The following is a 26881-nucleotide window of genomic DNA, read 5'->3' as shown; positions in this document are numbered from 1 at the left end:
ATAAATAAATTCGTATGAGCTGAACATACGAGGTATAGTCCTTGGACAGGTTCCACTCAGAACAATCCTCACCATGGTCGACCAAAGTTGTGTGCCCGTGTTCAGTGTCATATCCAGAGGCTGGCTTTGGGACACAGGCGTATGAGTGCTGCCAGCATTGTTGCAGAGGTTGAAGGGGTGGAGGGTCAGCCTGTCATTGCTCAGACCATACACCGCACACTGCATCAAATTGGTCTCCAGGGCCATTGTCCCAGAAGGAAGCCTCTTCTAAAGATGATACACAAGAAAGGCCGCATATGGTTTGCTGCAGACAAGCAGGCTAAGGACATGGATTTCTTGAACCATGTCCTGTGGTCCGATGAAACCAAGATAAACTTCTTTGGTTCAGATGGTGTCAAGAGTGTGTGGCGGCAACCAGATGAGGAGTATGTTGGTGGGAGTGTCATGGTCTGGGGCTGCATGAGTGCTGCCAGCACTGGGGAGGTACAGTACAATCCTTTGAGGGAACCATGAATGCCAACATGTACTGTGACATACTGAAGCAGAGCATGATCCCCTCCCTTCGGAGACTGGGCCACAGGGCAGTATTCCAACATGATGACCCCCAAACACACCTCCAAAACGACCACTGCCTTGCTAAAGAAGCTGAGGGTAAAGGTGATGCACTGGCCAAGCATGTCTCCGGACCTAAACCCTATAGAGCATCTGTGGGGCATTGTGAAATGAAAGGTGAAGGTGCGCAAGGTGTGAAAGGCCATGGAGGACTCAAAAAAGCATCTAGTGTCTAGACACCTGATGCAGCCTTAACATTGAGACGGTGCTGGTGGACATCGCCTGAGATGGAGGTCAGCAATGCCAGTGTCAGAGGCATAGGGTGTGAAGCGTTATTTATTTATTTATTTATTTATTTATTTATTTATTTATTTATTTATTTATTTATTTATTTATTTATTTATTTATTTATTTATTTATTTATTTATTTATTTATTTTAACTTACATGCCACCCACACTACCCAAAGGTCTCTGGGCAGCTTACACCAATTAAAATACAATAAAAAATTAAGACAATTAAAATACAATTAAAATATAATTTTACTGCGACACTAAGTACATGTCTAAAACAAAGTCTTTGAGGTCATATTATGAAGGGCCAGGTCCAAGGTTGATCCAAACCCAAAGTTAAGCTGAGTGAAGGTCCCTAAAGGAAGCTGAAGGTTAAAAGCTAAAATCCAGAATCAAGATTTTTGAAAAGGAAGCTAATCAAAGAGAAGAACCTAACTGAGGTGCAACCCATGCTGTGGATGTAATGGAACTGAGGGCAAGGCAAGGAGCCCAGTGTTTCTATCCCCAGCTCAACATTTACGGAGCTCCCGCCCAAGTATTTTAGTTCTTATTTTAGCTGTAGAAGACTCTGAATATTTGCACATCTGCTGGACAAATCTAAATGTGCGATACAAAGACCATGATGAAGAAAATAAGAGATTCAACATCCTTAGCTCTAACAGAAGTTCAAACCAAGACTGCACTTTTAATCAAAGCTTTTTATAGTTAGTGTTAAGCTAAAAGTTGTTAATTAGTGATGGGATTTTCATATTTCAAGTATTCCTCTATCTCCACGATTCACTTGGAGTTCCCCCGGCAAAATTCTGAGAGTGGGAGAGCACAAACAACAAGCAAAAGAGAGGTTTTCTGGCCTAAGTACAAAAAAAGTAACAATTGTAATGTTAATATGTTAATTCCTACGTGTTACATCTTAGGTGTGCTTTGATTCTCTCAGTACACTCTTTTGGGCTCACTCAATCTTTAAAACTACCCTCCCTGTCTGCCATCTTTCTTTAACAGATAGTATCCTTCCCTTGTCCTTAAAAATAATAGGTAGTTAGGATCTCATTTTATTTGCTTTTGCTGTATTTAGGCAACTACTTTTAGCTACACAATATATCTACCCTGGGAAGTTACATTTAAGAGGTTTGAGTTGTCTGAAAAAAGCAGAATACAGCCCAGCACCATTTCACCTGCAGGTGTCAGTAAAGGGCTTAGTACTAGAAAAGGAATGCAGATCTGCCCTTTCAAAAACCTCATTTAGTCCTGAAAGAATTAAAATGAGTTGATCGATAATAGAAAGCATTTTCTTCCTATGATTTTGATGGAACAGAAAGTCCCGTGTTGCTGAAGACCTACTTTGCCACTGCAGAAGATAATGTACAGTATTGCAAACATGAGTGCTATTATTTCACTTGCCGACACATAAGCCCAAATATTATTAGAAGACAACTCGTGGTGTTTACAATGAACGGGAGGCGGGGGACTAAGATCCTGTAGTTACAGAAATATAGAACAGGCATTTGGTACAGAAATTAAGAATCTGAATTTCCAAAGATACCCTACATACCTGGGAACTATGAACTGATTCTGTGAGGAAAGGGAAAGGAAATTGCATACATGAATATACTGTATCATCTTTCAATAAGTATTTTTAGATCAGTTGTTTGATAGTTAGGTAGAATCATAGAACTACAGAGCTGGAAGAGCTCCCTAGCATCCCTGAATCCAACCCCTCCCTGATGCAGGAAATCCATAGCTAAAGCATCCCTTACAGATGGCTGTCCCTCTCTTTTCAGAAATCTTAATAAAAGAATCTACCATCTTCTGTGGTAATCCATCCCACTGTCAAACAGCTCTTACTGACAGGTCATTTCCCCTAATATTTAAATGCAATCTACTTTTTTTGTAATTTGAATCCATTGTTTGGACCTTGCCCTACGGAGTTACAGAAAACAAAAATATTCCATTTTCTTTGTGACTGCTCTTCAAATATCTGAAAATACCTATCATAACCTTTCAGTCTTCTCTTCTCCAGGCCAACTCCTTCAACTTGATCCTTGTAGGGCCTGGTTTCCAGACTCTTTACTGCCCTCCTTAGAATACTTCTTAGCTTTTTAAAAACATCCTTCTGAAACTGTGGTACCCACAATTAGACACAGCATTCCAGGTAAGACCTGAACAAAGCAAAGCACAGTATGATTAATTCACTTGGTCTAGACAAAGTATGATTAATTCACTTGGTCCAGACACTATTGTTCTGTTATTGTCATTGAAAGGCAGTAGAGGTGGACAGCGCCCTGGTGGACTGAGCTGTCAGATGTTCTGGAGGGGATCTCCCCGACAAGCTGTAAGCAAGGGAGATAATGGATTGAGAGGAGGCTGGGGCCCCTTTGTTTGGGCCATGAAAGCACAGAAAAAGTTTGTTGGACTTTCTAAAAGTTTTTGTCCTTTCGACGTAGAAAGCCAGGGCATGTCTGACATCGAGATTATTGAGCATATGTTCTAGGGGCGATGAAGGAGACTTGAAGAAGCAGGGTAATATGATGGGTTGGTTGAGGTGGAAATCGGAGACCACCTTCGGGAGAAAGGAAACATCAAAGTAAAGAGTCACTTTATCGGGGTGAAACTGGATAAAGGGAGGACTGGCTCGAAGAGCAGCGAGCTCACTAGCTCGTTTGGCTGATGTGATTGCAACAAGGAAGGCTGATTTAAGAGTGAGGAATGTGAGGTCAATGGACGCCATGGGCTCAAACAGAAGCTGCATCAGGGCATTAAGAACCAGCTGCAGCGACCACTGGGGGGTGAGGGCGAATGTTGTTGAGCCCTTTGAGGAACTTCTTGACAGTTGGGTGAGAAAACAACTTAGAGGAGGGAGAATCATCCGGCTGGTGAGCCATAATGGCTGAAAGATAGACCTTTAATGTGGACTGGGAAAGGCCGAAACTGAAGAGATGCAGGAGGTAAGCGAGCAGAGTCTTCAAAGAGACAGGTATAGCAGATAAGTTATTGTCCTGAGTATACTTTAATAAAGACTTCCATTTATTTTCATATAGAAGGGTAGTGGAAGGTTTTCGGGTTCGAAGAAGAACCTGCATCACGTCGGGAGTATCCTCCATGCCACAAGACTGAGAAAGGCGATGTCTGGGTGAAGAATGAGGCCGTGGTCAAGCGAGAGGAGATCTGGGTGGAGAGGAAGGCGGAGCATGTCCGACGACATCGAGACCAGGTGAGTGAACCATGGCTGGCAGGGCCAGTATGGGGCTATCAGGATCGCGTTGGCCCCGTCCTGTCGGAGACGGATGATCACCCTCTGGAGCAGAGGCAGAGGGGGAAATACGTAAAGAAGATCTTGGGACCAGTCCATCAGGAATGCGTCTCCCAGAGAGTTGCTGTCCCGTCCCGCTCTGGAGCAGAACCGGGGACATTTCTTGTTGGCATCGGCTGCAAAGAAGTCTATTGAGGGCATGCCCCATCGCTGGCACAGCCGCTGGAATATGACATTGTTCAGAGTCCATTCGTGTGTTCTCATCGGTAGTCGACTGAGCTGATCTGCCAGGGTGTTGTCGTTGGTGGAAATGTGGATGGCAACAGGCAAAACATGATGGGAATAGCACCACTCCCAGAGGTCGACAGCTGGGTAGAGCAGAGAAGGGGAATGGGTACCTCCTTGCTTGTTGACATAAAAGAGTGCAGTGGTGTTGTCTGTTGCCAACTGCACTACCTGACCTCGGATGAGGGGAAGAAAGGCATGGAATGCTTTGATGATTGCCAACAGTTCTAGGTGGTTTATGTGAAGTGGCAGTTCTTGATTTGACCAGAGTCCGTGGACTGTGTGTTGAAGGCAGTGTGCGCCCTACCCCGTGGGGCTGGCGTCAGTTGTGACCTGTATGGAAGGTCTGAGAGGCGAGAAAAGCCTGCCGATGAGGAGGTTGTCGGGGCGAGTCCACCAGTCGAGCTGGGAGGCTAGTTCTGGTGTCACCTGCAGTAGAGTGGAAGGGAGATCTGTTTCAGGATTGAACAGGGAAAGGAACCATGCCTGCAGGGATCTCATTTTGAGTCTGGCGTGTTGGACGACAGCTGTCATCGATGCCATGAGCCCCAGGATGTGTTGGGCGTGATGCGTTGAAATGATGTGTTTGGAAAAGGCAGACCGCCTTTTGGATTTTCCTGATCCTGTCTGGAGGCAGGAAAGCTCTTGCACGGAGGGAGTCTATTTCCATGCCTATGAACTTGGCTGTCTGCTTTGGAATCAAGTGCGACTTCTCGAGGCTGATCTTGAGGCCGAGACTGTGCAGTGTATGGAGCGTTGTGTCTCATGCTTTTATGGCGTCGTGGTACGATGTCGCCACTATTAACCAGTCGTCGATGTAGGGATAAATGTTTACTCCCTGTAGCCGGAGGAAGGCAGCCACTGGTGCCATGCACTTGGTAAAAGTCCGGGGGCGGTGGAGAGCCCGAACGGGAGGGCACAGAATTGGAAAGCAGTGCTGCTGAAATGAAACCGGAGGAATTTCTGATGGTCCAGATGAATGGATATATGGAAATAGACGTCCTGCAGGTCGATAATTATGAACCAGTCTCCCTGCGAAAGCAAAGGGATAATAGAGTCCAGTGTAAGCATATGGAACTTGCGGGGAGATATGAAATGGTTGAGGTGAGTGAGATCAAGGATGGGGTGGAGGCCTCCATCTTTTTTAGGAACAGTAAAGTATTTTGAGTAGAAATTGTTGAGGGAGTCCGAAGTAGGGACTGGAAAAATGGCATGCTTTTGGAGAAGTTTGGTAACCTCATCCTGCAGAGCAGAGGAGTAGGGGGTGTAACAGATAAACAGAGAATTCTATGAGGTAGCCAGATGCTATGATGGATAGAACCCATTTACCTGAGGTGATGGATTGCCAACGGTGGAGAAATGGGGCCAGCCTGGTACAGTTCAGTGGGTAAAGAGGAATGTCAGAAAAGGCAGGCATAGGTAGTTGTCAATATCGTTTACCCTTTCGTTGTCCTTTATGAAAGGATTGACGCTGCCGAGGTAAGCTTTGAGGCCTACGATGCCATCAGAGACTGAGGTGCAGGTAAGGACCTGTCAGTTTGGTGAGGACGATACTGTCTATAAGGCTGGAACTGTTGATTCTGGTATTGTTTGGGATGAAACTGGCCCGAGTGGTAGAAGGGCCGTGGGTAAGAGGTAGAAGGTTGAGCAGAAGAGGAGCGCGCGGTTTTGCGCTTCTTATGAAAGTCCTCCATGCTATCATCGGTTGTGGAATTGAACAGTCCGGCACCATCAAAGGGTAAATCCTCGATTCTGGACTTGGTGTCATCAGAGATCGTGGAGGATTTGAGCCAGGCATGGCGTCGAATAGAGATGGAGGTAACCAAAGTTTTAGAAGCGGCCTCAGCAGAGTGTCATGCCGCAATCCTCTGATATTTGGCAAGAAAAATGGCTTGCGAATGGATGTTGATGAGATCAGATCTCATGGGTTCAGGAGATGAGTCAATTAGAGGAAGGACTTGATTCCAAAGATGACGCTGAAAGGCGCCCATAGTTGCCTGGTAGCTGATATTCCTGAGCAAAAAGGTTTGCAGAGAGTAAATTCATTTTGCCATTGTGTCAACTTTTCTGCCGTCTTTGTTGGCAAGAGTAGGCTTGGACCTAGTCTGGGTTCGGGCCTGACTGGATTCAACGATAACAGAGTTAGGCACTGGATGTTTATTAAGGAATTTGGCATCGACACCGTGGGTCCTATAGAGGCCATCGGTGCAGCGAGAAATCTGCATAGTAGAAGGAGGTCTTCCCCAAGTATCCTTAATAAGCTGAAGGATGGACTTGTTAAAGGGGAGACTCAATGGAACGGGACGCTCCTGGTTGATGTCATCGAACACCAGGTCGGCATCCGCGGACGAGGGCTGTTCGGTGTCGAGATTCAGGGCTTGTGCCATTTGGAAAACAAGCATAGAATAGGAGGAGAAGTCATCTGAGGAGGACGAAGCATGGCTGCCCCTCGTATCTGGGACTGGAGGGGGAAGCTCAGGCTCAGAGTGTTGTGCCTCCGAAGATGCAGGGAAGCCCGGAGATGAAGGGTAGTCTGATGGACCAAAGCCCTCTGTCAGGGGAGCTTGGCGTCGTTGGATCGGCATGCCTTCAAAGGGGCCTTGAGATGGCATCAGGTCCGGCACTGGTGGTGCGGGACGTAGGGGTACGGCTTCATGAGCTCTGTCTCGCATTCGAGTTAGAGGCATTGGCTTAGATGGAGCCGGAGGGCATACAGGAGGGGCTGAAGCCATTGGGGCCAAAGTGGTCACACAAAGGCGATTCGAGTCCACGAAAGGGACGGCATGGGGAAGTTCTAGTGTCATTCGGGGCTGTTTACCCTGTTCAGGCTGGTACCTTTCGTACAGGGTCTGCCAGATGAAGGGGTCAAAATGGTATGGTACCATTGGAAAAGGGCAAAAATCGCCTTATGATGGTACGGACCTCGGTGGGGAGAGGTGCTTTAGTTTCTCCTTTCTCTTCTGTGGAGGTGAAGGGGGAACCTCCAGATTGGATGCCGAGCTTTCAGCTGCCTGCCCTGAGTCAGGGTCTGAATGGGCTGAGGCCGGGCTGGACTGTGGCGCAGCCGCGTTTAAGCCAATGCTCAGGGTTTGGGGCGGCATCGGGGGTGGGCCCACAACATCATGGGCTTCATCTCCATCGGAGGCCAAGTCAGGGTCTTCTCTGGATGATTCCTCGAGGATGGGGGAAGGCAGAGAAGGCTGAGGGGGCTCCACCCGGGGAACTCTGTCCTTTCTAGGCCTCTTAGGGGCAGGTTTGGGCTTTTTCTTCGAGCTTGCAACTTCTGCTTACCAGACGATTTTGCTTTCTCAACAGTATCCTTAGCTGGTAGCACAGAGGTAGAATCAGAGGTAGACTGGCCCGTTGGAAGCCTATCGGGTGAAAGGGCAGGAGATCTAGCCGCTTCCGAAGACGAAGTAGGAGGATCCATGGCTGTTTGCCAAAGGTAAGACCGAAGTCTTTGGAGCCTCTGTTTTAGTGCCAGCTTGGTTAAATTTTTACAAGCAGGACACAAATGGGTAGGATGTTCCTCACCCAAACAAAAAAGACACTGGCTATGCCCGTCCGAAAGTGCGATTTTATTCGCACAGGTCGTACACCTTCTAAAAGGAGACGGAGAAGCCATAAGCAATGAACTGGTGGGGAGGGGAAAGGGAAGGGAATAAAAAGACAGCGGGAAGCCGATTAGGCAAACAAAAGACACGGAGGATCACTAAGTAGGTAATTTAAAGTAAAGATAAACAAACAAAAGCTCAAAGGAGCCTAGAAAAATAGCCAAAAGGCAAATAGCGAAGCGCTCAATCTTTCCTGAGAACCGTTCAGCTCGGTGGAAAAAAGGAACTGGGGAAGATGGTGGGTGGGAGGAGCATATACCTCGTGTAGAATCACACCATAAAATTGTTACTTTTAGCTCTAGAACCTTCCAAGAGAGTCAGTGCAGGCGCAGACAATAACCATATGTGTGCATTCACAGAGGCCACGAAAAAGGATCCAAGTTATTCTGAAAGGACAATAGCCTTTGTATGTCTTTTTTTAAAAAGCATGTGATTTGTAAGAGTAATTAGAAAGTCCAGAATAAAACTGGTTGTTAAATGGTCCCAAACAACAATGAACAACTAATACCAATCCTACTGAGGCTTTTAGTGGCAGATCATGCATACAATAATACCTGTGCAAGATGGATGTAAAATGTTCTCATTCCTGTCCAAAGACAGTCAGTGCCATTTCAAAAAATTACCAAGCATACTGACCCCATACATTAAGGAGTGAAATAGAATATACTCCAGCAAATCTCTAATAGCAACCCTTCAAACTTTTAAATATGTTGCAAGGTCTCCCTACAGTTTAATATCTCTATTTGTTTTGTTTTCCCCTTTCCCCAACATATATTGTGATTGCTTGGATGACTCCAGAGACCGAAAATTGGCCCTTACATTATAGAAAGTGTTCAGGTTTAGCCTAAGATAACTTGCTGAGAAAAACAAACAAAAAATCTAAGCACAGAATACACAATGGCTAATGTTGACTAGCACAGTAAACCACACTAGAGTCAATGAGGAGTTAGTGAATTAACTTCTTAAGTTCCATTGATTCAAATGGGCCTACTTGAATTCTGACTTATGATACTAAAAGTAAGATACAGTTAGAGTAGGCTCATCTGAATTATTGAGTTGGCTCAATGGAATTTATGGAGGGAGTGAATTATCGAATCCCCATTGTATCAACTCTACTATAATTTACTGTGGTGAGCAACAAGATTTTGGCCAATGTTGCTGTTTTCAGACAATCATACAATATACACACTAGCCTTCCACTTACATCTTGCTCGGAAAACCAAAAAACTTTGCTTCCTTGTTTCATTGTGGTTTGTGTGAAAGGGCTGTACCTGTGGGTGAGTCATTCATAGTTATTGCTTATTCAAATTACTAAATCATGAACATCCAAACTGGGTCTATACGAAGCAGGGAAATTTCTTGGCCCTGACACTCAAACTGTGTAAAGGAATATTTCTCAGCTGCCCATTATGCCATATTCATGACTCAGGGGAGGATTTCTATGATATTTCAAATTTTTCTCTGCAACCTACATTTGAACCCATAAGCAAGTTCAAACATGTTTATGATAATATGGCTTTTCTCACTAGATTACTCATAAACATGTTCAAACCACCCATAAGCTCAAATGCAGGTTGCAGAAAAAATATGACATGTCATAGAAATCCTCCTCCTAGTCATGACAATGAATCATTTGCAATGCTGTGAAGTAACTTCCAACTAACTTATGTAAACTGCACATGCCTTCTACTAAAGTGAGTTGTATTACTTTGAAAATTAAATACTCATATTGCAGCAAAGACAGAATGTGGCTGGTTGTATTGCTATTTTGTTACTTGCTCAGTTAATTTTTTAAGACTACAAGACCCGCGATCAGAGAATGATCTCTATTAATGTGTAAACAGTGACACCATAAGACAGAGAGACATTATTATTATTATTGATTTTAACAAAAACTGCAAAAATTTGAAAGCTAGCAATGATTCAAACATCTCAAACACACATGGACATATGCCAGTTTTAGAAACTGTCAAGAAGTAATTTCAACTGAAGAGATGAATAATTCAATGTGGGAAATAATTCAAGTGTGCTTGCCTGAGGGCAGCAATAAACAGTAGAAAGTTTCAAGTTTCCTTCATTTGAGGTTGTTATTCACTTCTCAAAGAGAAGAAACATGTTTATGTAATACAACTGGTAAGTGTATTTTTGTCATTAAAGAATATAGTATTTTGTGTATTACGGTATGTTAATATACTTTCAGTTTCAAAACTCCACAGAAATAGTGCCATAGCTTTGTTTTTTCCTAAAAGTAATTACATTTTAGATAATACTTCATTTAACGGTGACTTAAGCAAGCAGAAAACAAAGGAGAATGTATATTTGCATAACTCAGGAGCAGTAATGAGTCATACCATATATTTTCAGAAATTAATCAGAAAAGAATTAGAAATTGATTAGAAATTTAAATTAATCACACTTAAATCAATTTTACAAATTAGTTGGTTCACCAACTCTTATTCATTATTATGGTATTCATATGGCTGGTACTTGTAATCAGATGTGCAGTCCACCACTAGTACTGAACACGAAAAATAGGTATACTCTGAGCATCTTATAAAGCTGTCAAATATTAAGAAGAAAAGGAGTGTGTTATTGTATGATGTTCCTGAAATGTGACACTAAACACAAATGAGATTATCCAATAAAATAATTAAAAATAGAAAATGATTTTTCATTGTAAAAGAAAAGCTAAAAAACATCATAAATATGAACTTATAATTGGCTAAGATTACGTTTGTGAATATGTGCTTTTAATTGGACTGTATTTAATTGGACTGAAATATCCAATATTTATTATGCCTAAACATAAAAAAGATTATATCCAATATTATTTCTTCCATAGAAATCTAGCAAACCACTCTGTGTCATACTTCCCAAATTTCTTTGCTATACATGAAAATTCCTTTAAAATATTTCAGAATGATTTATTTAAAATTATTTTATAATAATATTTCCCTCATGTCCCAAAAGTCATGGAAGATGTTCATGGCAAGTTTGTTTCTTAAAGATGGGTTCAAAAATGCAGACTGCAAGCTCAAGTCAGAAATGGAAGTCTTAAACTCCACGCCTGATGGCTGTTTTCTCTCCCAACTCCTCGAACAAAAGGCTGCCAATACAGAGTATTTCCCTCCCCCATTGCCTTTCCTTGAAACTCAAAGTTCCTATTTGGCCAGGGAAAAGAAGTACAGTGGTGCCTTGCAAGACGGGTGCTCCATTTAATGACAAATCCGCATTACGAATAGGTTTTTGCGATTGCAAAACGACGTTTTGAATGGGGGAATTTCGCTGCGCGATGATCGGTTCCCTGTTTTGGGTTTTCAAAATGGCCGACGGGTGCTCAAAATGGCTCCCTGCTGTGTTTAGGAGCCATTTTTCACTGCACAGGCACCCGAAAATGGCCGCCCCATGGAGGATCTTTGCTGGAGGGTGAGTTCTTAGCTGATTGGAATGCATTGGCCAGGTTTTAATGTGTTTCAATTGCTTTTTAATTTTCACTTTACGATGTTTTCGTTCTACAGCGATTTCGCTGGAACGAATTAACATCATAATGCGAGGCACCACTGTACAGAGAAGTACAGTATATAGTGGAACCTCTACTTACGAACGTCCCTACCTACGAACAATCCAACTTACAAACAGCTCCGTTCGCAAAATTTTGCTTCTACTTGCAAATGGAGCTTCAAGATACGAACAGAAAAAAGGCAGGGAAAAAGGCAGGCAATTCAACTTTCTAACTGTAGGTGGTGCCGAGGCTGCTGCTTTGTGCTGTAGCTCTTTTGGTGGTTATAGGGTTTGTCACAGATGGAGGCGTGGGAGAGCCTCCTGCTCTGGAGTGAGCTTGTGTGTGTGTCTGCAGGGAGGTGAGTTCCTGTTTTCTCCTTTAAAAAACTGTTCTGGGTTGGTTTTGGTGTTTCTGTGCTGTGTTGTTAGTGGCTCTGCTTCGGAGTCAGTGTGTGTGTGTGTCTGCAGGGCTCTGGAGGATTTTTTTCCCTTCTTACACCTCAGCAACAGAGGTGGCTCTAGTGGGTTTTTTTTTGAGTTTTTTTCTTAAAACCTCAGCAATGGAGCACCTTCCGACTGGGCTTGCTGTGCTCTTTTTATTTTTTATTTTTGGCAATTTTTCTTCGGCTGGAACGGATTAATTGGTTTTCAATGCATTCCTATGGGAAATGGTGCTTCTACTTACGAACGTTTCAACTTACGGTCACCGTTCCAAAACGGATTAAATTCATAAGTAGAGGTTCCATTGTATTTAAAAATACTGTAATAGAAAACAAATATACAAAAGCTCATTCATTTAAACTGTGATATTACTGGGTTTGTTTGTTTGTTTTCTGGCTGGGGATAGTCTTACTTGATGTTAGCAGAGCTTTGGTGCGTGTACCTTGTCATAGTCCCCATTCCACCCATGTTGGCATTATACAATTGTCTGGTATTAAGAAAAAAACAACTCCGCATATGTTGTGTCATCAAGCACTTCAGATGCGTGGTGACTATATGACGTAATAACCTCCAAAATGTCCTATCATTAACAGCTCTGCTCAGATCTTGCAAACCAAGTCAGCTTCAGGCATATTCCCTTGCTTGGTTCACAATTCTGGAGAACTTTATATATATCAGTTAAATATTTTCCACCAAAATACTATGTAATTGTCAGGGCTGTTTTTCAAAAAGTGTGAATGGTAGTGATTAGAAGAGAGTATCCTGTAGACCATCTTGACTGCTACTTCATCAGATGTCTGCATGCAAACACACATAGTATGTCCAAAATGTCAAAATAAATAAATAAATAACTGTATGATTGTTCAGAACTGTCACAGCATTTAAATGAGTTTGTGAGCTATTTTCATATCAACTTGTGTTATGACAGGTATTTGTCAGTAATCTTGCTAAATTTCTGCTTAGAAAGCCCCCTTGCCACCACTGTAGTAATGTGGGATTGCACTGCTGAAAAACACTGGACAGGTTTTATTCATGGAGATCACCATTTACAATGGCAATACTTGCACAAGTGATACAATCTTTAGGACTTTCCACTCAATGGAAATTACAACAGGATAGTGGTAATTATGTGTTATATCATGCTCAAGTGTTCAGATAGAATGCATGAGTAGCCGCCTAGAGTGGTCGAAATGACTAGAAAGGTGGGGTATAAATAAATAAATAAATAAATAAATAAATAAATAAATAAATAAATAAATATGCTTTATCATATGTTTCAATATCTGAAAATGATCACTATGTATTTTGCCATATTGTATTAATTTGGTGCTTTTATGAAAAAAGCTTGATTGTGAGAAGTTGAGTTATTCTGCCACACTAGAGGACAAGCCAGGCATTAGAGCAATTGCATTTGTTTGATGCCTTCTTATGGAAAATGATGATGATATGGGGCAGAACCTTAATAAAACTCTAGCTTGCTTCCACTCACTGTCAGTGGAACCATGGTTCTGAGCCCAGGGTAAGGACTAGCAATTGATGTAAAAACTAAAACCTTGAAATGGCTAGTGTAACTGCAGGTATGTACAGTTCCCATTCCTTGAATTCTTCTAGTCAGGCCTTCAGAAATTCTTCATATTCAGTATGAATAAATTTAGTTGATATCCCAAAATAACAGGCTGATTCCTCAAGATTTACCCGTATTTTTCGCTCCATAAGACGCACCTTTCCTTAAGACGCACCAAATTTTTAGGAGAAGTACACAGGAAAAAATTTATCTGCTTTCTTCTCCTAAAATTTGGTGAGCCTTATGGAGAGGTCCATCTTATGGAACACACCCTAGGGTCCTAGGGTCCTAGGGTGTGTTCCAGGACCCTTTGGAGCCTCCCCCTGCCTCCCTCGGGGGCCAGAGGGGGTGAAATCGCCACCTTCTGGGGCTCTTCTGAAGTTTCCCAAGACTCAGAAGAGCCCCCAAAGGTGGCGATTTCATCCCCTCTGGCCCCCAGGGGAGGCAGGGTCAGTCTCCAAAGAGTCCTAGGGTGTGTTCCAGGACCCTTTGGAGACTCACCCTGCCTCTCCCGGGGGCCAGAAGGGGATGAAATCGCCACCTTCTGGGGCTCTTCTGAGGCTTCCCAAGCCTCAAAAGAGCCCCAGAAGGTGGCGATTTTGCCCCTTCTGGCCCCCGGGAGAGGCAGGGTGAGTCTCCAAAGGGTCCTAGAACACACCCTAGGACCCTTTGGAGACTCACCCTGCCTCCCCCGGGTGACAGAGCGGGCAAAGCTCCCGATTTTGCCCCCGCTGTCCCCGTGGGGGGGGGGGTGGGGGGAGCCTGGCAAGGGTCCTGGGGAGGCTCCCTTGGACCCTTGCCACCCTCCCCCCACGGAGCCGGGGGGTTAAAATCGCCAGCTTCTGAGTGTTTGGAGGCTTACCAAGCTTCCAAACACTCCCAGAACCTGGCGATTTCGCCAGGGCTGGTCCTGTGGGGGGGTGGGGGGAGGGTGGCAAGGGTCCAAGGGAGGCTCCCTTGGACCCTTGCCACCCTCCCCCCACGGAGCCGGGGGGGTTAAAATCGCCAGCTTCTGAGAGTGTTTGGAGGCTTATCAAGCTTCCAAACACTCCCAGAACCTGGCAATTTCGCCAGGGCTGGCCCCGTGGGGGCGTGGGGGGAAGGTGGCAAGGGTCATGGGAGGCTCCCTTGGACCCTTGCCACGCTCCCCCACCCCCCATGGGGCCAGGGGGGGTAAAATCGCTGGCTTCTGGGAGTGTTTTGAGGCTTGGGAAGCCTCAAAACACTCCCAGAACCTGGCGATTTTGCCAGTGCTGGCCCGTGCGTGGGTGGGAGGAGCATCGCAAGGATCTGAGTGAGCTTCCAGGACCCTTGCGACGTTCCCCCCACCTGGAAGCTGGCGATTTCGCCGGTGCTGGCCCCGTGGGGGGGGTGGGGGAGCCTCGCAAGGGTCCTGGAAGGCTCACCCGGACCCTTGCGATGCTCCCCCCCACGGGGCCAGCAGTGACGAAATTGCTGCATTCACACCATTAGACGCACTGACTTCCCCACCCACATTTTGGAGGGGAAAAAGTGCGTCTTATGGTGCAAAAAATACGGTATGTATGTGCGGTTTATGAATAAAAGAGCCACCTCTTTTTATTCCCATATACTATACTTCAGACATCATCATCTGGTTTAATATTCTTGCCTCTATTCTTTCTTCCTTATAGCAAAATAATTTTTCCCTGGAGAAATAAACAGAAAGAAATTCCTTCCCTCACAATCTGTACTTTCTATGGTTCAGCCCAGTTAATTTTGTTACCAAGTTATAGAATCAGAAACAATGAAAACTCTTCTCAATAAGCAGTCCTGCATAAAAATCACATTGTTTAATGCAGAAGGAGGAACATACGGCAAGAAAATGTGATATAGAGAGAATCTACTTTTAAAAATATCTTTGACCTACTTAATCATTATCTTTCTCAAACTTAGTTCTCATTTTGTACCTAAAGTTGGATAGCAACAAACTGAAAAATTTAATCTTCTGCAAATTAAATTCTCCATTATATTCCCTGAAATGAGAATTAGATATAGCCTTTGGCTACATAAGTAAGCCATAGTGCAAATATTTAACAAAGAAGAAAGAGGCTTATTAATAGTGAGTATTATACTCCATTCTCTTTTTTCTAATCTTACTGAAGTGCAGCTATATTGACTTTAAGGGGTGTAAACAGAATAGAAAACCAAAAGCTTCAATGAGAATTCTTAACCCATTAAGGTGTTTATTAAAAGGGCTTGCTAGAAAGCATTTTCTGTCTTCAATTCCAACTGCTATTTATTTATTATGCTATATGCAATTTTATTTTAGATTCCAGTTATTAAGAAGTGAATCTTGCAGTCATGGCCTGCAAATGCAAATAGTCTACTGTACAGGTCAAAGTGATGTCAATGTATTAACAGTTTATTCATGACAAGTTGTCTACTTTATTTTTGACTAGACAGTTCTTCCAAATCAACCCTTGACAGTGCAATTGAAAGGCGATACACAAGTGTCAACTGAGCTATACAGAGAAACAGCTAGCACATAGCAGCACATTTTCCACTCATGGTTACTAGGGGGAAAAATGCTACGACACTGAAAATCACTGCCTTCTACTGTTGGTTATACACATTTACAGTCAAGTTCACACTGATATTACTCCACATGATTCTGTACCTAGGGACAATCAGTAGGGATGGTTCTTAATCTCTGCCTCTTAAACTAGTATTTATGGTCTAAATCCTACTGCATGTAAAAAACTACACTGACAAATAAAAATTAACAGGGAAATGTCCTCTGAAACAACCTTTTTAAGTTGAGGGGGAAAATTTCACCAAAATAAATTATGCAATGCCAAACTGCTAGAAAGGATTATGGCTTTATTAAAGCAGAGGTTGCTTGCCTCTATGGGTCCTTGAGTGGTTGTCTGTGGATTCACATATATTGCAGTTTTTGCACCCTGATACTTATTTACTACCCCGTCACGGATTACTGCCTTGTTGTGGCGAACGGGCTTGAGTAAATCATAGAAGCTATGGGCTATGCCGTGCAGGGACGCCCAAGACGGACAGGGCATAGTGGAGAGTTCAGACTAAACGCGATCCATCTGGAGCAGGAACTGGCAAGCCACTCCACTATTGTTGCCAAGAAAACGCCATGAAGAGAAACACAAGGCTAAAAGATATGACACTGGAAGATGAGCCCCTCAGGTCGGAAGGCATCCAACATGCTACTGAGGAAAAATGGAGGACAAGAACAAGTAGCTCCAGAGCTAATGGTGGTTGGGCCAAAGCCGAAAGGACGCTCAGTTCGTAAGTCAAGGGTGGACTGTAGAGTTTTGTCAAGAGAACAAACTGGTCATCACAAATACACTTTCCCAACAACACAAGAGGTGACTCTACACATGGACATCACCAGATGGGCAATACCAAAATCAGATTGATTATATTCTCTGCAGCCAAAGATGGAGAAGCTCTACACAGTCAACAAAAACAAGACCTGTAGCTGATTGTGGCTCTGATCATCAGCTTCTTATAGCAAAACTCAAGCTTAAACTGAAGAAAATAGGAAAAACCACGGGGCTAGTCAAGTAGAATCTAAACCAAATCCCTTCTGAAAACACATTGGAAGTGAAGAACAGATTTAAGGAACTAGATTTGGTGGACAGAGTGACTGACGAACTATGGATGGAGGCTCGTAAAGTTGTACAGAAGGCAGCAACAAAAACCATCCCAAAGAAAAGGAAAGGCAAGAAAGCAAAGTGGCTGTCCAATGAGGCCTTACAAATAGCAGAGAAGAGAAGGGAAACAAAATGCAAGGGATATAGGGAAAGTTACAGAAAATAGAATGCAGATTTCCAAAGAATAGCAAGGAGAAACAAGAGGGCCTTCTTAAACAAACACTGATATAGAGAAAAATAATAGGGGAAAACCAGAGATCTGTTCAATTTTTTTTTTTAAGATATTAGAAAGCATGGCTAACAACAAGGCCAGTGGAGGTGATGGCATTCCAGTGGAACTATTTAAAATCTTAAAAGACAACGCTGTTAACGTGCTACACTCAATGTCCCAGCAAGTTTGGAAAACTCAGCGGTGGCCAGAGGATTGGAAAAGGTCAGTCTACATCCCAATCCCAAAGAAGGGCAGTGCCAAAGAATGCTCCAACTACTGTACAATTGCACTTATTTCACACGCTAGCAAGGTTATGCTCAAAATCCTACAAGGTAGGCTTCAGCAGTATGTGGACTGAGAACTCCCAGAAGCTGGATTTCGAAGGGGCAGAGGAACTAGAGACCAAATTGCTAACATGTGCTGGGTTATGGAGAAAGCCAGAGAGTTCCAGAAAAGCACCCACTTCTGCTTCGTTGACTAGGCAAAAGCCTTTGACGGTGTGGACCACAGCAAACTATGGAAAGTTCTTAAGGAAATGCGAGTGGCTGTTTCCCAAGAAATCTATATGTGGGACAGGAAGCAAGAATTAGAACACAATATGGAACAACTGATTGGTTCAAAATTGGGAAAGGAGGATGACAATGCTGTATATTGTCTCCCCACTTATTTAACTTATATGCAGAATACATCACGCGAAAGGTTCGACTGGAAGATACCCAAGCCTGAATTAAGATTGCCGGAAGAAATATCAACAGACCTCAGATATGTAGACGATACCACTCTGATGGCAGAAAGTGAGGAGGAATCAAAGAACCTCTTAATGAGCATGAAAGTGGAGAGCACAAAAAATGACCTGAAGCTCAACATCAAAAAAATTAAGATCATGGCCACTGGTCCATCACCTCATGGCGAATAGAAGGGGAGGATATGGAGGCAGTGACAGATTTTACCTTCTTTGGCTCCAGGATCACTGCAGATGGTGACAGCAGTGACGATTAAAAGATGCCTACTTCTTGGGAGGAAAGTGATGACAAACCTGTGCCCATTCATTATTTTCTGGATTCCAAATTCCCTAATTTTCTGTTCTGGGAATTCTACCTGCCAGATCCATACCTACAAACACTAAATTTTGATTACATAGTAAAAGGTCAGACTAGGAGGCTTCATAACCTAGACAGAATCTTAAAAAGCAGAGACATCACCTTGCCGACAAAGGTCCACATAGTCAAAGCTATGGTTTTTCCAGTAGCGATGTATGGAAGTGAGAGCTGGACTATAAAGAAGGCTGGCCGCCAAAGAATTGATGATGTTGAATTGTGGTGCTGGAGGAGACTCCTGAGAACCCCCTGTACTGCAAGGAGAACAAACCTATCAGTTCTGAAAGAAATCAACCTTGAGTGCTCACTGGAAGGACAGATCCTGAAGCTGAGGCTCCAATACTTTGGCCATCTCATGAGAAAAGAAGACTCTCTGGAGAAGAAAGACCCTGATGTTGGGAAAGTGTGAGGGCAAGAGGAAAAGGGGACGATAGAGGATGAGATGCTTGGACAGTGTCAATGAAGCGACCAACATGAATTTGACCAACCTCCGGGAGACAGGAGGGCCTGGCGTGCTCTGATTCATGGGGTCACGAAGAGTCGGACACGACTTAACAACTAAATAACAACTTATTGACCAAGTGGTTTTACTAAAAAAGTGGCTATTATAATACAGTCTGACACAAAATATCAAATAGGTTCCTCGAATGTTTGATTTTGAAGGAAGGCTAATATAACAAAATTATACAACTGTACAGTCTAATTCCATAAGCAATTTATATATTTGCTTTCCAAATTTTTATTCCTGTTTGCAAATCCTTCGTAGTGATTTTAACTGAACACTCATCGCAGATCAGGACAGTTATGAGAAAAGGAGCTATTACATTAATTCAGCAGTATTCCTGCCAAATAAAAGAACCTTTTATGAACACATTTTCTCTGAACAGTGCAAAAAGAAAAAGCTTCAGATCTTTGCAATGTAAGAATTTTCCTTCTGACATTCTGTCATGATACTGTTTAAATGAACACAAGAATTAAAAGAATCTCAGAACTATTCACTTAAAGTTTAGCTGAAGATACATTCTAGCACTCCAGCACTACTTTCATAGAATATTCCAGTCTATAACATATAAACCTTTGAGAATGACATTGGTACAGCATTGGTAAACAAGGTGGTATTTAAGTATTTCTCAGGGAGTAACCAAGTCCAGGTATAAATACAGATAAGAATAAATAATGTATTTAACAATAATACCTATAAGCCTCTAGAACTTTTGAAGGAATTAAAAACTTATCCCAACCTTGTCAGAAGAATCCATTATTCAGTAAAGATTTGGAAAGCATTTTTTCAAGATCTATGAATAATCGTGATTGTGAATTTTTAATTGCTCACTGAAATACCTTTTATGAGCCAGTAGTGAATTGAGACATTGCAAATGATAGACTTCGCCAACTTAGTATACAAGTACATGTGGCTGGCTATTCAGAGAACTACCAGAAGGTACATGGGAAAATAATGATTCATTCACCTTAGTCTGAATTTCTCTTCATTTTCCCATCTGAAATCTTGATCCATGGCTCTTCTTGCATAAAATCCTAAATTCCACCTGCATATTCAGTCTCCCATTCCCAAGCCACAAAGAGATATAAACCATCACAGTACATTTGATGGCTACTCAATTAACTTCCCAACTGTTGAACCTAGCAAGCTATTGAGACTGCACTTATAACACTCATAAAGTTTTAGAACTTGGTCGATATGTAGATGAATAGATCACCAGAAATGTATAAAGTTCTAGGGACCTTTGAAACAAGTTGATATGTGAGAATTCAAGGGCATAAAGAAATAGGGAGTTTCAAAAATGGTGGTTTGCATGTAGAAAGTCCAGCCTGTCTATTCAGGAAGTGATAAATGGCCCTTACATAGGAACAGCTGTTGGAGATCTTGTGAGACCTAACAGTCTCATGAGATTTCACACTCCAGATCTTGTGTCAAGAAAACTCATGAAGAACCATGACCTCATCTGTCTTACCAGGGCTGCCAATGTCTCCGCATGACTTCCTTCTGCTTTCTATATCCTCCTCTCCCAAGTTTTTGATCAGACTTCAGTAGGAAACACTTTCGCCAGAAAAAATAGAGGGCTGCCCTAGGCTGTAATACACAGTACTTAGCTAGCTAGATCTGATTTAGTATAATACAGGATTGGGGAAAAGACACTGGGCGTCTCTGTTTCATCAAGTAATTGTAAATCATTTAAATCATTTACAAGGTATAAAATGTGTGAAACCAATTATGTTGATCAATTCTGAAATACTCTTTCTCATATAATAAGAAATAATACTCATACAAGGCAACTATGGGCTTCCATGATCCCATCTTCTCTTTTACCTTCTTTGCATAATTCCATGAAGATACCTTAGTAAAACATACATTTCAAATCACATAGACTAGCTTGTAAAACATCAAAATGTTCTTTTTGTTTAGTTGTACACACTTATGGCATACTTGTTTTTGCAAGTAACATATAAAAAAGGTAAAGGTAAAGCATATATCAATATAAAATTTCAATGCATTTCTTTGGTTTTCTATAAAGTGCACCTTTTATTACCATGATCCTTTTTTCTACACAGAGAAATTAAGGCACAGACTTCCAGAACTGAGCCTATAGTTTTTACTGATATTTTCCACTCAGATTTGAAAAACTTCCAGGCTTTCTTTCAATAATAGTATCTTGAAGTATGTTGATTCATTAACGACAATCCAAAAGACAGAAGGAAGTTATAATATAATTTAACTTTTAAGACCAAAATACTTTGGCAAAAACTAATCATATAAGTGTAATTACATAAGTGGTTGTCACTGTCCATGGCACAACCGGCCATGCGTTATAGCAAAACTGGTCCTATCAGGCGTTGTGGGATGGACTAAGTGGCTGCCAAAAGATGGTGGATTGTTTGTGCTATCACCCTTCCTCACATAATTTCTGGATTCATGGATTCAACACGATTCTGGCCAAAAAATATAATTAAAGGTTTTGTCAACCTTCTGTATGTAAATTAATTTATGCCAACCAGCAATACCTCTGCTCTGTCAAGGCATATAACTCATGACAAATGCCAAACATTTAGATAAAGATTTGTCGAAGGCAGGGTATAAGTTAATATGACTTGGTGAGAGAAAATGAGTGAAACAGAGCAAAAAAAAAAATGAACACCAGACACTTGTAATTATGTTATAAAGCAGAACACTCTCAGAGAAACATGACCAAATAGATAACAGAGAACACTTTTGTTTACAGTTTTCTCTATTAAAACACAGCAACACTCATTATGCTGGAAAGAAAGGTTTGTGATATGAAAAGAACCAGCTGAATACAGATGAAAAACTCAAGTTCTAAAATAAATCATGGTATTCTACTGGTCTTTCTACCTGCTCAGCTTTGTCACAAATATATTAGTACACTGGGTATTATACCAAACATATTGGATCACCTCCATAAGTACAAGCAATATAAAATTATTTCTACACTATTGACTAATAGTCTTAAAGGTTGGCATTAAAACTTTCTTTCTATATAATTTAGAGTTTCCAAAGAGGAGGCAGCAAGTATCCAACTTAAGGCAAAACTGTTTGGCTTGGAAGTATTTTAAACATCTTAATATAGGACTGAGGCAGAGAAGTGCCATGGCTTAGAAAAGCCCCAGATGTTTCTACAGACTATTTATTATTCTTGTTCTGTTATTTGAGGGCAGAGTCATATCTACTTTCCTGTATAACTAATGCACTGCAAAGGATTTAAATACTCACGGCTGGTATTGTAACAGAGAACAGAGAAGCATTTTCAGATATTATGAAATATCAGTATATTGACTGGCAAATACAACAACACTAGATTCAACAGAACAGCACTAATCACATATACAGTATTATCTTTCTTGCCTTTTTTGTATCACATATTTCTTACAGAGCAAGACATATATTAGAAAGTTGCTACTCTCAATATTATCACCTTGCATGTGAGCAACATGCAGAAGGCATCAGTCAGAAAAATTAGGTATTCCACCTGTCAATGGCCAGATATTGTACTTACTTTTGGTGTTGGGCAGGAAGCAGTAGAGAGGCGAGAGGTGGCCTGGGCACGAGGGGATTCTGAAGGGGTAGTACTAAGTGAAGCTGTGTCTCGTGGAAGCACCTGAACACCGCGAGAAATGATGGAATCTGGAATCTAATCAAGAATACATATTGTATTACTCTGTCTAAAAATCATACTGAGTTATAACATACTCAATATCAAAATACTTATAAACAAAACAACCTAAAACTGTTTTCCCTTTATTCTTCAATCTGTCCCTAGATATCAGCAGAAAAGGGTGCTGGTCTCTGGATCCTAGTTGTCTAGCTGGCAAGCAGAGTAGGCAAATGGAAGAGCCTCAAAGAGTGAGCTCAGAGATGAAACCGGTTTTTAAAAAGTCCTTCAGACACCCTGGCAACAAGCCTACTATAACTGCATGGTATAGCAGGAAACAGTGGAAGCAGGAACAAGAGCAAAGCCCTTTTACACAATCTTCAATCTTCTCTTGCCACTAGAAACACTAAAAAGTTGAAGACTGTTCAGCTATATGAGTGAGGTGACCCCTGCCTGAAAAATACTTATGATGTTGCTTGAATCTTGCATTCTTTCCCATTGTCACCATGAAAACGTACAGACCAGCAGTTGGAACAGCCAAGCAGCACCAATATCTAGGGCTTGCAGGGCATATATATTTAACAATCACTTTCCTAAAGAAGGGTTCATTTGTATTTAGGTTTGTGTATTTACTGAAGACTCAGAAGCCTATTGTAAGAAAGATGGTTGTTTATACATATTTTAAAATAAACCAATTAAGAAAATATAAAGGCTTATACATGAAATAAGGAGAATTTCATCTTAATGTCACAGGTTCAGTCTGAGAAGATTATGAGCTGACATATGTCACTACAAAATGAACTTAATGTCTGGCTCTATCAGTTCTAAATCAACAAGTATGGTAACTAATCTTTCTTTTACTGTAAAATACATAGTGGTGTAATAATTAGAAATGTTTTGTCATAATTTATAATTCTAAAACTATCTATGAAACTTCAGAGTCTAAAATGTGTTGTTGTATAGTCATTAAGTCGTGTCCGACTCTTCGTGACCCCATGGACCAGAGCACACCAGACCCTCCTGTCTTCCACTGCCTCCCGGAGTTGGGTCAAAATGTAGTGAGTGTAAATTTAAGACATTCTTAAACAGAAATGCTAATAACATCCACTAGGATGCAGTCTAAAGTGTAATAAATTCATTGTTGTTTCTACTCTTCTGGATATTTTTGTCTTCACTATCACTATTCTGCTGGGGAGAAGTGTTCAATGAATAAGATTACTGAATCCTCTTCAGACTATTTATAAGGGCCCATAGAAGAAAGGAAACAAGGGTTAACCTAACTTAAGATTTTGCTCTAGAAAGTAAGTCTCTGATGTGTTAGTTTTGGAAAAATTCCTCAAGAACATCTGAAATCTTTTTGAACACTTTCTTCCATACTGAGTTTGTTCCATTTTGCATGGATACTTTCACTAGCGTTCTATTGCTTAAACATGGAACAGAAGGGAAATTGCATTAGTGCTACACTCAGCAGGATTCTCATCATATAACCAGTCTCCCAACTACTGTGAGAATGGACATTCATGAGGGAAGCTACTGAAGTAGGACTGCCCTTCCACTCCAGTTTTAGGTGATACAGTACTAGTATTTGCTGAATTGTTTGTATTTTCTACTAAAACTGATATGTATCTACAACTATAATGTTTTCTATTTACTCCTGCTACCTATTATTATTTTATACAGCAAGCTTCAGTTTCACCATCAGTCTAAAAGTGAGGCTAAAAATTACATTCCAGGATTAAAACTTACACAGTAGACAATTTACCTCAGTTGGATATGCTGATAAGAGAAACAGACTAAAAGGAAAACATCCTTAAAGCTTGGGGGCTTGAAAATAAATAGAGCACTAGATTAATACAAATGAATGGAGATGAAGACACACTAAGATACTAGCTAAATGGACACAAATTACACCCACTATAAAAGCCCTCAAAATGACCTATTGTCATGAAAAGAATTGGTATTTCCCCTATTTATCTTAAAAGAGGACCCTCCCCACACTTCTGCCCCAGTTCTATTCTATGTGCTTATTTGAGTGCACAAGATAACAAGGAAACTTTTTATTCTCCTTTCCTCCTCCTTGGCTTCACTATCCCTTTCACTCTTTTTCACTAATTGTACTTTCCAGGATAGTGAACCACTGAGTTTCAGATCACAAGGTTCTTGCCAGCAGATACAAAAGAGACAACCGGAGCAAACACTGCAGAACAAGTAAGCAAGCAAGCAAGCAAACAAACAAGTATATAGTTAGAAAGGATATGGTGGCAAATAACAGAACATAAGAAGATACATACTTTCTGAAAAGCTGGGAGGTGTGTGTTTGTGTGTGTGAAATCTGCATAATTCAAAAAAATGTAAAGTGCCCAGAAAGTGCTTTAAGAGCTATGTAGTGGGGTATACAAGCAGAAGATTTTGCTTTGCTTTTGCCTCACTACAGAAATGTGTAAGAATGTAACGACTGCATTCATGCATCAGACCCAGGCATGTCTAGTTGGCCTCTTAAGAGAATGGGATTTGTCTCTACTTGTGCATATAAAACAACTACTGTACTGCCAAATTATTTAACTATATTCAAAAGCTTTTCCAAAGATCTAGTTACTTCATACTGGTTTTCCTGCTCTAACAAAAACAGCTAGTCTTCTGATGTCATATCTATTCTCTCAAGTTTGAATCAACTGTTACATCAATTCAATCTACGTTTTTTCTCCCAAGAGACCTGAAGATCTCCGAATTCTCTTGCATGTGTAAGTACTTAGGATTTTTTTCCATTATAAACTGTTATCAATCAAATGAAAAACATCTTGCTTCCCTTCTAGGTCCTAATTTCAGTGGTGAGAATGGCTGAGCACATTAAAATATCAATAATTGAAGGAGTTACTGGAGATTCAATTTCTTCCCAGAGAGCCTAAGACATTTGCTTTTACTTTGTTCATTTCATGAGTCTGAAGAAGAAAAAACAACCACATGGAAGAGAAAACAAGCAGGATTGCTGTATCTGTATCTTCAAGAAACCCAGCATTGTACACTTCAATTATCAAATTGTTTTATTTTCATATAATGAAACACAATGGAGACAAGCATCCATGGGCAAAGAGGAAGGAGCAAGCTGTAAACAAAGAGATGGGACAGTAAGCAGGGAACAGCAGGGTGACTAGAGGGAGATTAGGAGAAATAAAGGAGGGAGCAAAAGGAAGGAGAAAAAGCCAAGGATTAATAACAAAAGGAAGAGGAGAGGCAGATAAAGTCCAGAAGGAAGAGCAGATTTGAGAGGTAAAATGAAGCTACAAATAATTGAATGCATGATATATTCCTGTTGTTCCTTATAGTATTCTACAACTTGCTTATGGACACATAAAAATTAATTCTATTGTTACAAATGGCTACTTCCATCATAGTTTTAGAAATATTAATGAAATATTAGGATTACAGCAGCAGTCTATAGGAAATTGAAAGGGAATTAATTTACCTTAGCCTTCACCTAAATTTCATTTAGTTTGTTGGCTGAATGAACATGCAGGTAAAGAAAACAAAGAGGAAAATCACACCTGCTGTTACCATGGGAATTGTTCTAACTAACTTTATTCTTATGAAAAGTGAAGCAAAATGACAGCTGTGTTGCCACCATAAGGAATCACTTCTTTGGGAAAAAGGGAAAGATGGAAAACCTTCCATTATACAGTGGACCCTCAACTTACAGACGGCTCGACTTACAGACTTTTCGAGTTACAGACTTCTCTGGCCACAAAATTTAGATTCGACTTGCAGCCGGAGAATCGACTTACAGACCAGAAAAAACCCAAAATGGAACAAAAATAGAATAAAAACCGCTGGTTATGGGATGAATCGGTTTTCAATGCATTGCAGGTCAATGGAGACTCGACCTACAGACTTTTCGACTTGCAGCCACTGTTCCAATACGGATTAATTCCGTAAGTAGAGGGTCCACTGTATCTTGTTCCTTCAACTCCCTGCTGGCTTCCAACACTTTCATGGCCAGTACCGGAAGATGCAGAGTCTCCTTTTCTCCCAATTTTTCTGTCCTTCCATGTATATTTCCCCAGGATCAAAGAGACAAAGAGATTCTGCAGTCTCCTTTCTGCCCCAGATCTTGCAAGCTTTAAGTGGTAAGGGGAAAATCAAAGAAGGGATCCCTCCCAATGTTTCTCCTACAATTTGCTGGCTGAGTCCACAGGTATACTGTACTGTGAATGGAGAGCAGAGATACAAATATTCAGGTCTGCTGACAAGAGTCAGGCTCACTACAACCGTTAAATTCAATTACAGTGCTTTCACTGAAGCTTGTAGCTTCAGC

General features: G+C 41.5%; 1 protein-coding gene across 48 annotated transcripts in view; it reads right to left on the bottom strand.

The window, feature by feature from the left end:
- The window catches only part of GPHN (gephyrin), a 454199-nt gene that overhangs the window by 155175 nt on the left and 272143 nt on the right, over positions 1-26881 (bottom strand). For all 48 annotated transcript variants that reach the window (XM_072986103.2, XM_078390238.1, XM_078390313.1 and 45 more), the window contains one exon: positions 22477-22611. In XM_072986103.2, the coding sequence (XP_072842204.2) occupies positions 22477-22611 (135 nt within the window). The remainder of the gene's footprint in view (positions 1-22476; positions 22612-26881) is intronic.

Source organism: Pogona vitticeps, chromosome 1 (assembly GCF_051106095.1).
Source record: "Pogona vitticeps strain Pit_001003342236 chromosome 1, PviZW2.1, whole genome shotgun sequence".
NCBI lineage: Eukaryota > Metazoa > Chordata > Lepidosauria > Squamata > Agamidae > Pogona > Pogona vitticeps.
The sequence above is the reverse complement of the archived record's forward strand: the minus strand, read 5'-3'. Positions and strand labels throughout refer to the sequence as shown.